The 12,162-nt window shown below is 38.3% G+C and overlaps 1 protein-coding gene and 1 pseudogene across 1 annotated transcript; both read right to left on the bottom strand.

The window, feature by feature from the left end:
* Window positions 1–2,003: 2,003 nt before the first annotated feature.
* Window positions 2,004–5,041, bottom strand: LOC134325389 (E3 ubiquitin-protein ligase TRIM39-like; annotated as a pseudogene).
* A 4,151-nt stretch (window positions 5,042–9,192) lies between these two features.
* Window positions 9,193–12,071, bottom strand: LOC134325609 (E3 ubiquitin-protein ligase TRIM39-like). Its single transcript, XM_063007858.1, has 7 exons — window positions 12,008–12,071; window positions 10,818–11,270; window positions 10,708–10,745; window positions 10,530–10,625; window positions 10,396–10,456; window positions 10,221–10,256; window positions 9,193–9,737 (listed from the first exon to the last, which is right to left on the bottom strand). Exons 1-7 carry the CDS (start codon window positions 12,069–12,071, stop codon window positions 9,193–9,195), a joined length of 1,293 nt encoding a protein of 430 aa, XP_062863928.1.
* Between the last annotated feature and the right edge of the window lie 91 nt (window positions 12,072–12,162).

Genomic DNA, 12,162 nt, shown 5'->3' with positions numbered 1-12,162 from the left:
TGAATCTCTGGAGCGCTACTGATCATGTCATTGTTTTTCTATGGATATAAAACTTTAAATTGATAAAAGGTGATAAAACTTATTTTCTGTTTTTCTTAACCTGAACATCACTGAGCAAATAAAAGAACTGATTCATTCATCAACAAGAATTCACTGCTTGTACAGGCAAGAACTGCGGGGAGAGAAAAGTGGAAAGTCCGGGTTTAACCTTGTGACGAGCAAAGTGTAAAACATTATTAAAGTAACTTTTAATGTTCAGTGTTTTAAATGTTCAGGATTTAATATTCTGTTTCTCTAAACTAATGTACAGGTTTGGTTACTGAGGTTAAATTTCTCTTTTTAAAGGACGAGATAAAAACAAAGTTATATAATCAAGTTCCTTCTGCTACAGAAGTGTATGAAATGACACAGTTCATACTTTACCTGTACAAAGACTCACCTGTACACATTCTACACTATAAATCAGTAGTAATTAAGGTACGTACCCTTTTCTCTCTTGTTGGGGTGTCAGAACTGGCTGTTTTATGCTGTTTTTTCTGCTGAAACTGTAATTAAATTCAGTACAGATTAAGGAGTAGTGTTCCTGGCTGAAGCGTGTTCTGACTGATCCAGGTTCACATTCACGTCACTAGTGTGACGTCACTTCCTCCCTGTAGTTAGTACATCTACTGAAGAGCAGTTTTATTATTATTATTATTATTGTTATTCTATTAATGCCACTTTGTTTAAGCCGGTGTGTCTCATATATAAAATGTATGGACACTCAGGGATCTTAAATTGACCAAACTCTCTTCAAATTTCTAAACAAAGTTAAAGCTCTTATAATGAAATACATACTGACAGAGAAAAAGCAAAACTCAATATAAAAATGGACAAGATCTGAATTACTACTAAAGAAGAAAGCATTGAGAGCATTGAGCAGTTTTCTGAATGTGTTGCAGGTATTTAAGGACGTGTTTATGTTTACATAATCAAATGATGTTGATCAGTGAAGCACTAAAATACTGATGATATTTTAGAAACCTTTTCCAAAAATGTGGTTTGTATTTATATTATAATTCTATATATTTTAAAAAGAAAACTATGTATCACACAAAAACAAGCATTACTTTTAAATATACTATTCCTAAACTTAAAATACACTCAATAAAAATTATAATATAAGTAAAAATGTACCTCAAGTAAAAATGCTTTTATTTTGCACTTTTCTTAAAATGTGTCACAATGTTTTTTTATTAAAAATTATATAATCAACTAAATAAATACACATTTGTTTTAGCCTATAATAGTACCAACACAACTAGAGGTCATCATGGAAAATTAAGGTCAGATGATTAAAGCAGATTACAGTTGACTGGATTGAAGAATTGATAAGCACCATCGTGGGTTCCTACAGCAGAATATCAGCAGAAGAACAAAGAACAGGACTGTGGGCCTCCCTTTATACTGCTCTAGTCATATTACAGTTTCAGCTCTTTCTCTAAAGCTTGGGTGTAAGCCGTTCTGTGGTAATCGTTCTTCCTTATTTTGCTCACAACATCCTGCAACAGCTTAAGACAGACACTCCAGCTGCGTTTGCTCGAGTAACAATATGACTATGAGGATTTAATGCACTAACAGTAAAATACTGCTATTCTAACTTTTGCACTAGAGGGTTCACTTATTAGGACTGACTGGTCAGTGAGATCGTCCAGTGCAGCATCGTCCTGTTTGTCTTTGTGTGCAGCAGTGAGAGTGAGCAGCTTCACTCCATTTTTATAATCAAACACAATGAAGTAAACAATTGTTTATTTATTTATGAGATAACGAAGGTCGATGAACATTTATTGGAGTAAAAGAAGCAGTTTAATTACACAGATTAATTAATGTACAATAACAAAGTTTATTTACTAAATTACTTTACACATCTGTTAAAAAATAATGGACTTCATGATGTATAATGTTAAGGTTTGTGTTTGTCATGACAAGTAAATTTAGTCTCATAATTTAATGATAAATTAATTTTATTCAGTTTTTATTACAAGAGTGATGATGAGTGGTGCTGAGTTTTCACCTTTATCATTATCACAAGGACTGAAGTATGGATAGAGTTTCTCAGTGAACGTCTGACCAGTATAAGAGTAGATATGAACCCTGTTCTCCACATCATAAAACGAGACCAGACCCTCCTCATAATCCACAAACACTCCGACCTTCTGAGGTTTCTTTTTCAGAGTGAGGAGGACAGAGTAATCAACACAAGCTTTATATTCATCCCTGTTCCTCAGAAACACAGTCCAGAATCCATCATGAGGTCTCATTGTAATCCTACCTTTCTTGTTTACAGACTCTCTGGTGACTCCTAAACTCCACTCGGTCTTCCCACTGACCTGCACCTCATAGTAAAATCTACCTGAGGAGAAACTCTGCTTTCCCATTATGAAGCAGTAATTAGTGAATCTTTTTGGGGTGTCGGGGAGATTCTGCTTTGTGTTTTTTATGTGTTACTTGTTTTCCATCATCAGACAGAACGAGATAAGGATTTGCTGTATCAGGATCCAGAGTCACGTCCACTGAAATAAACACACAGTATGTGATATGAAAATAAGATCATTAATAAATCATTGATTGTATTGTACTGAATAAAATCTGTTAACAGATTAGTTAAATGTCTGTAAGGCATTTAGTATGTTCTCTTTCTGGTATTGTATCTTCCAAAAAGGTGCATTGGTTATTACAATCTTCCATGGTGTGTGAGTGGGTGAATGTGTGAGTGTATGTTGCCCCGTGATGGATTGGTACCCTGGTGAATGTTTGCTCCTGTTTAGCCACTGTGACCCTGACCAGGATGAAGTGGTTAGTGAAAATGAATGAATGATTAAAGAGAAGAACAGAAGCTGCTCTGTACCTGCATACTGCTGAATCCTCTTCAGTTCTGTGGAGAATGTTTACAACAAAATCATTGATATGATTATAAAGATGTGATTTTAATGTAAACACAGAATCTACTAAAGCTTTAACATTTAAGACATGAACTACATTTACTGTCCACCAACGTCTAAACACTGGAACATGAAACTTCTCACCTGTTTCTCTCAACATCTCATTCAGAGTTTTATTGAGTTTCTCGTGCAGAGTTTTCTGAAGCTGAGAGAGAGATGTTCTCAGAGTCTCCACATCTGGATCAGTGTTGATACTAATATCGGTCCAGTTCTTGGTGGTTGGAGGGCTGCAGATTGTTGAATAATCCTACAGCAGGTCAGGAAAGAGGAGAAAGTTCTCAGTATAGTGAAAGATGTTCAGTGATGTTCTGCAGCAGCATTGAGCAGATAGAGGAACACTGAGCAGATAGAGGAACACTGACAGATAGAGGAACACTGAGCAGATAGAGGAACACTGACAGATAGAGGAGCACTGAGCAGATACAGGAACACTAAGCAGATAGAGGAACACTGAGCAGATAGAGGAACACTGACAGATAGAGGAACACTGAGCAGATACAGGAACACTAAGCAGATAGAGAAACACTGACAGATAGAGGAACACTGAGCAGATAGAGGAACACTGACCTGTAGAAGGTTGAGATGTTCCTCAGTGTTCAGAAGCTTCTTCAGTTCAGTTTCTCTCCTCTGTAGTTCAGTGATTTCCTGCTGCAGATCTTTAATGAATCGTTCAGCCTGATTCTCTACGACTTTCTGCTTCTCTTCCATCATCTTCAGCATCTCAGTCTGACTCTTCTCAATGGAGTGAATCAGATCAGTGAAGGTTTTAATGCTGTCAGATTTTTCTTTCTCTGTGTTTTTCTGTAGGAAGAAAAATTTTATTGTAACTATTATTTATTTTAATGTTCCTTTGTTAAAGTGTACTACATTATATTTACTCACTTTGCTGAGCTCTACTGAGTGGTTGATCTCTTTGATCTTCTTCAGTCGATCCTGGATCATCTGCTGCACCTCCGTCTCTGTCTGACCCAACTGAGTCTGAGAAGATAATAGTAAATGTTCAATTGCTTCCTTGTGTTTCATAAAGACTGATTTACACTATTTTACTAGTGTTTCTTACCTTCTTATTATTAATCTCCTCCTCTATAGGAATAATGTTGTGGTTCTTGTGATCATCTAAAGTGCAGAACTGACAGACACAGATCTGATCATCTCTACAGAACCGGTCGAAAGGTTTCTCATGTTTCTGACATGTGTAGTCCTCCAGGTTCTTCACAGGATTTATGAGTTTGTGTTTCTTATATTTTAGAACGTTATGATGAGGCTCTAGATGAGACTCACAGAAAGTCACACCACAAGTCAGACATGATCTCAGAGCTTTCTGCTTCTCTCCAGTGCAGGCATCACAAAGAACCTCAGGTTTATCAAATTGACTTTTCTTCCTGAAGTGATCAGCAACCTCCCTCAGTGTTGTATTGATCTTGAGTTCAGGTCTCTTGGTGAATTTCTCTTTACATATTGGACAGTGACATTGTGGACTCTTATCCCAGTATGGTGTAAGGCAGCTCTTGCAGAAGTTGTGTCCACATGAGGTGGTGACTGGATCAGTGAACACATCCAGACAGATGGAACACCGGAACTGATCTTCAGACAGGATGGTGCTGGAATCATGAGTAACTGCAGATTTTGCAGAAAAATAAAAGAAGTATAAGATAATTTATACACGTCATACAACTGTGTAACTGAAGACATTTATTATACATATAATTTCATGCCTGCAACACACTTGCATTGTTTACAGAACAACTTCATTGAGCTTTTTAATCAGATCAAATGATTGGATGAGGATCAGACCAGATTTTATAATGAAATAATACAGAAATCCAGGTTGATTCTGAAGGATAAGGAACCAAAAAGGACATAAACTCTGAATCTAAGTGTCAAAAATACCACCCATGGATCTTAAACAAATACTGTAAAAATCTGTAAAACTTCTGAAGACATTATTAAACAAACACACACATGTCTCTAGTACATGAACAGTGAAACTTACACTCAAGTGGTTTATCCATGCTGCTTGATCGACCTCTTCTTATTCGTGGTGGTGAAGATTCTGCCATTCTGCTTTTTAATCCTTAGATGAATAAAACCACATCACTTAGTTCCAATAAAATCAATATAAAACATGAGGTGTTACTGATAGTTGGGGTGTTAATGTCTTTTCTAAATAAGTGTAGATTTTTATTAAAAACGTCTCTGAACAATAATCTAAACATGAAAGTTTTTACTTCCTGTTGTGTGTTGAAGTGTTTATGCTCAATATTAAAATCCATACTTTTACAGACAGAAAACTTTAACTTAATAAAAACTGATAAAACTTATTTTGATGTTTTTCTTAACTGGGAATCACCTGCACATAACACAGCAAATAACATCTTGTACAGGTAAAAACTGTATACAGAGAAAATGAAAAATCCGGGTTTAGCATTGTACTGAGCAAAGTGCAAAACACGTTATTAAAGCAACATAGAGGTCCGGGTTTTATTAAAGAAAAAGCTTAAAATGTTTAACATTTATAATATTCTGTTACTCTAAAGTTCAGGTTCGGTTACTGAGTATAAATTTTTGAAGGACATTTTATTAACAGTTTTATATAATCAAGTTCTTTCTGCTACAGTCTGACATGACACAGTTCATAGTTCACAAAGACTCACCTGTACACATTCTACACTATAAATCAGTAGTAATTAAGGTACGTACCCTTTTCTCTCTTGTTGGGGTGTCAGAACTGGCTGTAGTTGCTGTTTTTCTGATAATGTTTAGTGTAAATTCAGTACAGATTAAGGCGTTCCTGGTTCCTTGGTTCCCTGTAGAACAAATCTACTGAAGAGCAGGTTTATTATTTATTAAATTAAAACTTTATTTACCAATATCCTCATAAATGTGTGGATTATTATTATTATTATTAATACTATTACAATAATTAAAAAAGAACTACCTCTATATTAATAACACTGTGTTTAGGTTGTTGTGTCTCATATATAAAATAGATGCACACTAAGAGATCCCAAATTTTGCAGTCTTGTTGAACCTCAGCCTACTTAAATAAAAGCTTGCCAGAAATGTGAAGTAGCTTAATATTCTCAACAAGAGGCACAGTCATGCTGGAACAGGCTTGCATTAAAAAACACAATGTTCTGTGGTGATCGTTCTTCCTTATTTTGCTTACAACATCCTGCAACTATTAGGAGACCTACGGTAGCTGGTGAATGCACCCCGAGTTCCCAGCGAAGTAGGTCTTACAGAGCAAGGCAAACAAAGGCCTTAAGTGGCAGGAGGACCAATTAGGGCTGATCACCCGCAGCTGTCGAGCTGGCTATTTAAGCCAGCTCTGCACAGCAGCGGGTGTCGCACCTTTGGTTTGTTTCCCTGATCTTACGTGGCAGCTCGTCCACGCTCTTTTAGGTTAGACGGTATCCCCTGGTGGCATGTGCTATTCGGGTGTGTAGACTGCAAGGTCGAGGTAACCGGTCTTCATTTTACCTATTAGGATTAGCGTGGTGCGACGCCGTGCAGCCCTCGCGCTGCTTTGTTTATGCGTTAGCATTAGCGGTGCTACTACACAACAAGCGTGTCCGCTTGGTACGGCATCCGCGCAACCTCTTAGATTCAACCCGTAATTGGAGTCCTGAACTGCTGGGTGGCGACACCGCTAAGCTTTCGGTTCTCGCGCTGCATTCACCGGTTCGAATCCGCACTCTCAGCCTGTTGAATCTAAACCTGATATTTCTCTTTTTCAGATCGGCGAACTTCTTCAGCTGCGACTCTCAGCAAAGCAGACGCCGATCGCGTTCTATCCTAGCCTTCCGCTGTGCTGGGGCTAGTGATTGCCGGGAGTTATCTCCTCCCGTGTTTCAACACTGTAGCGCCTTAAGCGCTCTCCGTCTCTTATTCACCCGTGCCACAATAGCGCGGAGACAACGCACCCGGTTCGTACCGAGAAGACCGGGGTTCGCGTCCTACATCGTTATTTTCCCTTTTTGGGTTTTTCTTTTTCCGGCAGTTCTGCGGCACCATCGGACTTTCCGATTGGGTTTTTGTTTCTCATTTTTCCTCTGTTTTTGTTTATTTCTAATTAAAAATAAAATATCATTTTGATTTTGAATTCTGCATTTGAGTCCTCCTTTCTCCTCGTAACAGAAAGGTGCGACCACTCATGGACTCAGCAGAACCCACAACCGTTACCGACGTGTTACGCCACCAAGGGGTGGCGTTGGGCAGGCATGAGGTAGCCCTCACCGAGTGCCCATCTCGGGGCCCACTCCTAGTCCCGCTGCTCACTCTAGGGAGTCTGTAATCCGTGACACGCCCATTCCTCCTCCTGAGAGATACTCGGGAGAAGCGAAGAAGTGCCGCGGATTTCTCCTCCAATGCTCGTTAGCGTTTGAGCTACAGCCGTCTCGCTACCCCACAGAACGTTCTAAGGTGGCCTATATCATTTCCCTTCTCACTGGGAGGGCATTGGAATGGGCTACCGCCCTTTGGGAGCAAGACGCTCCTGAATGTTTGTCTGAAAGCTCCTTTAAGGAGGCTCTTAAGGAGACATTTTTTCACCCTGCGGGGGGCCGAGAGGTGGGTCCACGCCTTCTCGAACTCACCCAAGGTGGTCGCTCAGTAGCAGACTACGTGATTGAGTTTCGAACGCTAGCAGCAGAGTGTGGTTGGGATGAAGGGGCCCTTACCGCTATTTTCCATCGCGGCCTTTCCAGTAAGGTAAAGGACGAGCTGGCCACTAGAGATCCTCCTACCACCCTTAAGGCCTTTTACACACTGGCCACGTCCATAGACACCCGGCTTCGCCAGCGAGCGCGGGAACGGGGTTCCTGTCCTCCGTTTGCTCGCTTGTTGGTCCCTCCTAGCTCCCCTCCGCACAATCCCGATCCCGAACCCATGCAATTGGGGTCGACACGACCTGACGCCCCTCGACTGGGCCACCGGGTCAATCTTCATTTGGGGAACACGGTGTAGAGATTCGTGCTTGCTTCAGGCCGGCACGAATCTCAACCCGCCAGTACCACAAATGGAGACCCCGGATTTGGCCACAGTTCCTCCTGTGTACCATGATCTTCAGGAGGTTTTTAGCAAGTCCAGGGCGCGGGACTTGCTCCCCCACAGACCGTTCGACTGCGCCATAAACTTGTTGCCCGGCACTACCCCTCCTAGGGGGCGCCTTTTCTCACTCTCCGGTCCGGAGAAGGTTGCCATGGAGAAAAAGCTTAAAATGTTTAACATTTATAATATTCTGTTACTCTAAAGTTCAGGTTCGGTTACTGAGTATAATTTTTTGAAGGACATTTTATTAACAGTTTTATATAATCAAGTTCTTTCTGCTACAGTCTGACATTACGCTGTTTTTCTGATAATGTTTAGTGTAAATTCAGTACAGATTAAGGCGTTCCTGGTTCCTTGGTTCCCTGTAGAACAAATCTACTGAAGAGCAGGTTTATTATTTATTAAATTAAAACTTTATTTACCAATATCCTCATAAATGTGTGGATTATTATTATTATTATTAATACTATTACAATAATTAAAAAAGAACTACCTCTATATTAATAACACTGTGTTTAGGTTGTTGTGTCTCATATATAAAATAGATGCACACTAAGAGATCCCAAATTTTCGCAGAAATGTGAAGTAGCTTAATTTTGTTTCTCATTTTTCCTCTGTTTTTGTTTATTTCTAATTAAAAATAAAATATAATTTTGATTTTGAATTCTGCATTTGAGTCCTCCTTTCTCCTCGTAACAGCAACAGCCTAAGACAGACACTCCAGCCGTGTTTGCTCAAGTAACAATATGATTATGAGGATTTACTGCACTAACAGTAAAATACTGATATTCTAACTTTTGCACTAGAGGGTTCACTTATTAGGACTGACCGGTCAGTGAGATCGTCCAGTGCAGCATCGTCCTGTTTGTCTTTGTGTGCAGCAGTGAGAGTGAGCAGCTTCACTCCATTTTTATAATCAAACACAATGAAGTAAACAATTGTTTATTTATTTATGAGATAACGAAGGTCGATGAACATTTATTGGAGTAAAAGAAGCAGTTTAATTACACAGATTAATTAATATACAATAACAAAGTTTATTTACTAAATTACTTTACACATCTGTTAAAAATAATGGACTTCATGATGTAACGTTAAGGTTTGTGTTTGTCATAACAAGTATAATTAGTCTCATAATTTAACAATGAATAAATTTTATTCACGTCTTTATTACAGGAGTGATGATGAGTGGTGCTGCGTTTCTACCTCCATCATTCAAACATGGACAGAAGTATGGATAGAGTTTCTCAGTGAACATCTGACCAGTATAAGAGTAGATATGAACCCTGTTCTCCACATCATAGAACGAGACTTGACCCTCCTCATAATCCACAAACACTCCGACCTTCTGAGGTTTCTCTTTCAGAGAGAGAGGGACAGGGGGACTAGCACCAGCCTCATAATCATCCCCATTCCTCATAACCACAGTCCAGAATCCATCCTGAGGTCTCAGTATAATCTCATCTTTCCTGTTTACAGACTTTCTGGCGACTCCTAAATTCCACTCGGCCTTCCCACCGACCTGCACCTCATAGTAAAATCTACCTGAGGAGAAACTCTGCTTTCCTAGAATGAAAATGTATCTCGTGAATCTTTTTGAGGTGTTAAGAAGTTTCTTCTTTTTGTTTCCATGTTTCACTTGTTTTCCATCATCAGACAGAATGAGATTAGGATGTGCTGTTTTAGGATTAAGAGTCATGTCCACTGAAATAAACACACAGTGAGATTAATAATAAATCATTTATTGTATAATAGTTGAAATAAATGTGTGAGCAGATTAATTAAAATTTGAGATGAAAATAGTAATATCTGTAAAAAAGATTTTTATAGTTTAAAATGTGAAATTATTGTTTATTTTTATTTATTTTATTTATTTTTTATTTTATTTCATGAAGTGGTTTAATTCTTTTGGTTTTGGTCATGATCACTGTCTGCAAGACATTTACTATGTTCTCCTTCTGGTATTGTAAAGGCCTCTCATATTCCTAAAACATGAAGAAGGTGCATTGGCTATTACAATCTTCCATGGTGTGTGAGTGAGTGAATGTGTGAGTGTGTGATGCCCCGTGATGGATTGGTACCCTGGTGAATGTTTGCTCCTGTTTAGCCACTGTGACCCTGACCAGGATGAAGTGGTTAGTGAAAATGAATGAATGATTAAAGAGAAGAACAGAAGCTGCTCTGTACCTGCATACTGCTGAATCCTCTTCAGTTCTGTGGAGACTGTTTACAACAAAATCATTGATATGATTATAAAGATGTGATTTTAATGTAAACACAGAATCTACTAAATCTACATTTAAGACATGAACTACATTTACTGTCCACCAACGTCTAAACACTGGAACATGAAACTTCTCACCTGTTTCTCTCAACATCTCATCCAGAGTTTTACTGAGCTTTTTGTCCAGAGTTTTCTGTAGCTAGGAAGAAGAATTTTAACTATTATTATTTTTAATGTTCTTTGTTAGAGTGTACTACATTATATTTACTCACTTTGCTGAGCTCTACTGAGTGGTTGATCTCTTTGATGTTCTTCAGTCGATCCTGGATCATCTGCTGCACCTCCGTCTGCGTCTGACCCAGCTGAGTCTGAGAAGATAATAGTAAATGTTCAATTGCTTCCTTGTGTTTCATAAAGACTGATTTACACTATTTTACTAGTGTTTCTTACCTTCTTATTATCAATCTCCTCCTCTATAGGAATAATGTTGTGGTTCTTGTGATCATCTAAAGTGCAGAACTGACAGACACAGATCTGATCATCTCTACAGAACCGTTCAAAAGGTTTCTCATGTTTCTGACATATGTAGTCCTCCAGGTTCTTCACAGGATTTATGAGTTTATGTTTTCTAAGTTTTAGAACATTATGATGAGGCTTTAGATGAGATTTACAAAACATCAGACCACAATCTAGACATGATCTCAGAGCTTTCTGCTTCTCTCCAGTGCAGGCATCACAAAGAACCTCAGCTTTATCAACTTGACTTTTCTTCTTGAAGTGATCAGCAACCTCCCTCAGTGTTGTATTGATCTTGAGTTCAGGTCTCTTGGTGAATTTCTCTTTACATAATGGACAGTGACATTGTGGACTCAGATTCCAGCACTGTGTAAGGCAGCTCCTGCAGAAGTTGTGTCCACATGAGGTGGAGACTGGATCAGTAAACACATCCAGACAGATGGAACACTGGAACTGATCTTCAGACAGGATGGAGCTGGATTCATGAGTGACTGTGTCTGACAAATTTTGAAGAAAAATAAAAGAAGCATAAGATATTTTATACAGTATAAATGCACTGAAACTTTGTTAATTCTCTTGAATCTTTATTAACTCACAAAAGGAGAAAGAAAAGATTTCCAGTGTTTTACTGAACAGCCTAATTGTATTTTGTTAATAAAAAATACTTTCATGCCGGCAACACACTCCAGAAAAGTTAGGACAGATGAATGTTTATAACTTTTTTACAGCGAGCGTTACTATTAGTGACACTTTTAATGGTTTGGAAACTGAGAAAAATAATTATTGCAGGTTTGCAAGTGGAATTTTTCTACATTAATGTTCAACAGTCTGTGATCACCATCATCTGGTTCTTCTTATGAAGTGCTGTACATTTCCAAAATACAGTGGAAATAAAATTTCAAAAAAAGTTTTTGTTTTGCACAATTCTTTTAAGATCCACTTTCTTCTGGTGATGCCATAACAAATCAATTGGTTCCTGATCTGGACTTTGACCTGTTTCTTTTAAAACACACTTTTTTTTTTTAATTCAATGATTCTGTTGTTTAGTATAATTGTGTGTGTATTAGTTTAAGCAGATCAAACATGAAGATCAGACCAGATTTTATAATGTTATAAAATCTAAAGAACAAAAAAACATCAATTGTAAATCCAAATCGAATACCACCCATGGATCTTACCAAACAAATATATCTGTAAACACACACATCTCTAGTATATGAACAGTGGAACTTACATTCGGGTGGTTTATCCATGCTGCTTGTGCTGCCTCTTAGTTGTGATAGTGCAGATTCTGCCATTCTGCTTTTTAATCCTTAGAATAAAAAAAACCCCAACATAATTCACTTCCTATAAAATCAACATAAAACATGAGGTGTTACTGATAGTTGG

This window comes from Trichomycterus rosablanca, chromosome 13 (assembly GCF_030014385.1).
Source record: "Trichomycterus rosablanca isolate fTriRos1 chromosome 13, fTriRos1.hap1, whole genome shotgun sequence".
In the NCBI taxonomy this organism is placed as follows: Eukaryota; Metazoa; Chordata; class Actinopteri; order Siluriformes; family Trichomycteridae; genus Trichomycterus; species Trichomycterus rosablanca.
The sequence above is the reverse complement of the archived record's forward strand: the minus strand, read 5'-3'. Positions and strand labels throughout refer to the sequence as shown.

What these genes read in the sequence shown, in the direction of transcription:
- LOC134325609 (XM_063007858.1), bottom strand. Translation starts at nt 12,071, where the DNA reads ATGGCAGAATCTGCACTATCACAACTAAGAGGCAGCACAAGCAGCATG. An exon ending in TCAGAAACATGAGAAACCTT is followed by an intron (nt 10,746 to 10,817) that starts TTGAACGGTTCT and finishes ACAAGAACCACA; the next exon opens with ACATTATTCCTATAGAGGAG. An exon ending in AGGAGATTGATAATAAGAAG is followed by an intron (nt 10,626 to 10,707) that starts GTAAGAAACACT and finishes TTATCTTCTCAG; the next exon opens with ACTCAGCTGGGTCAGACGCA.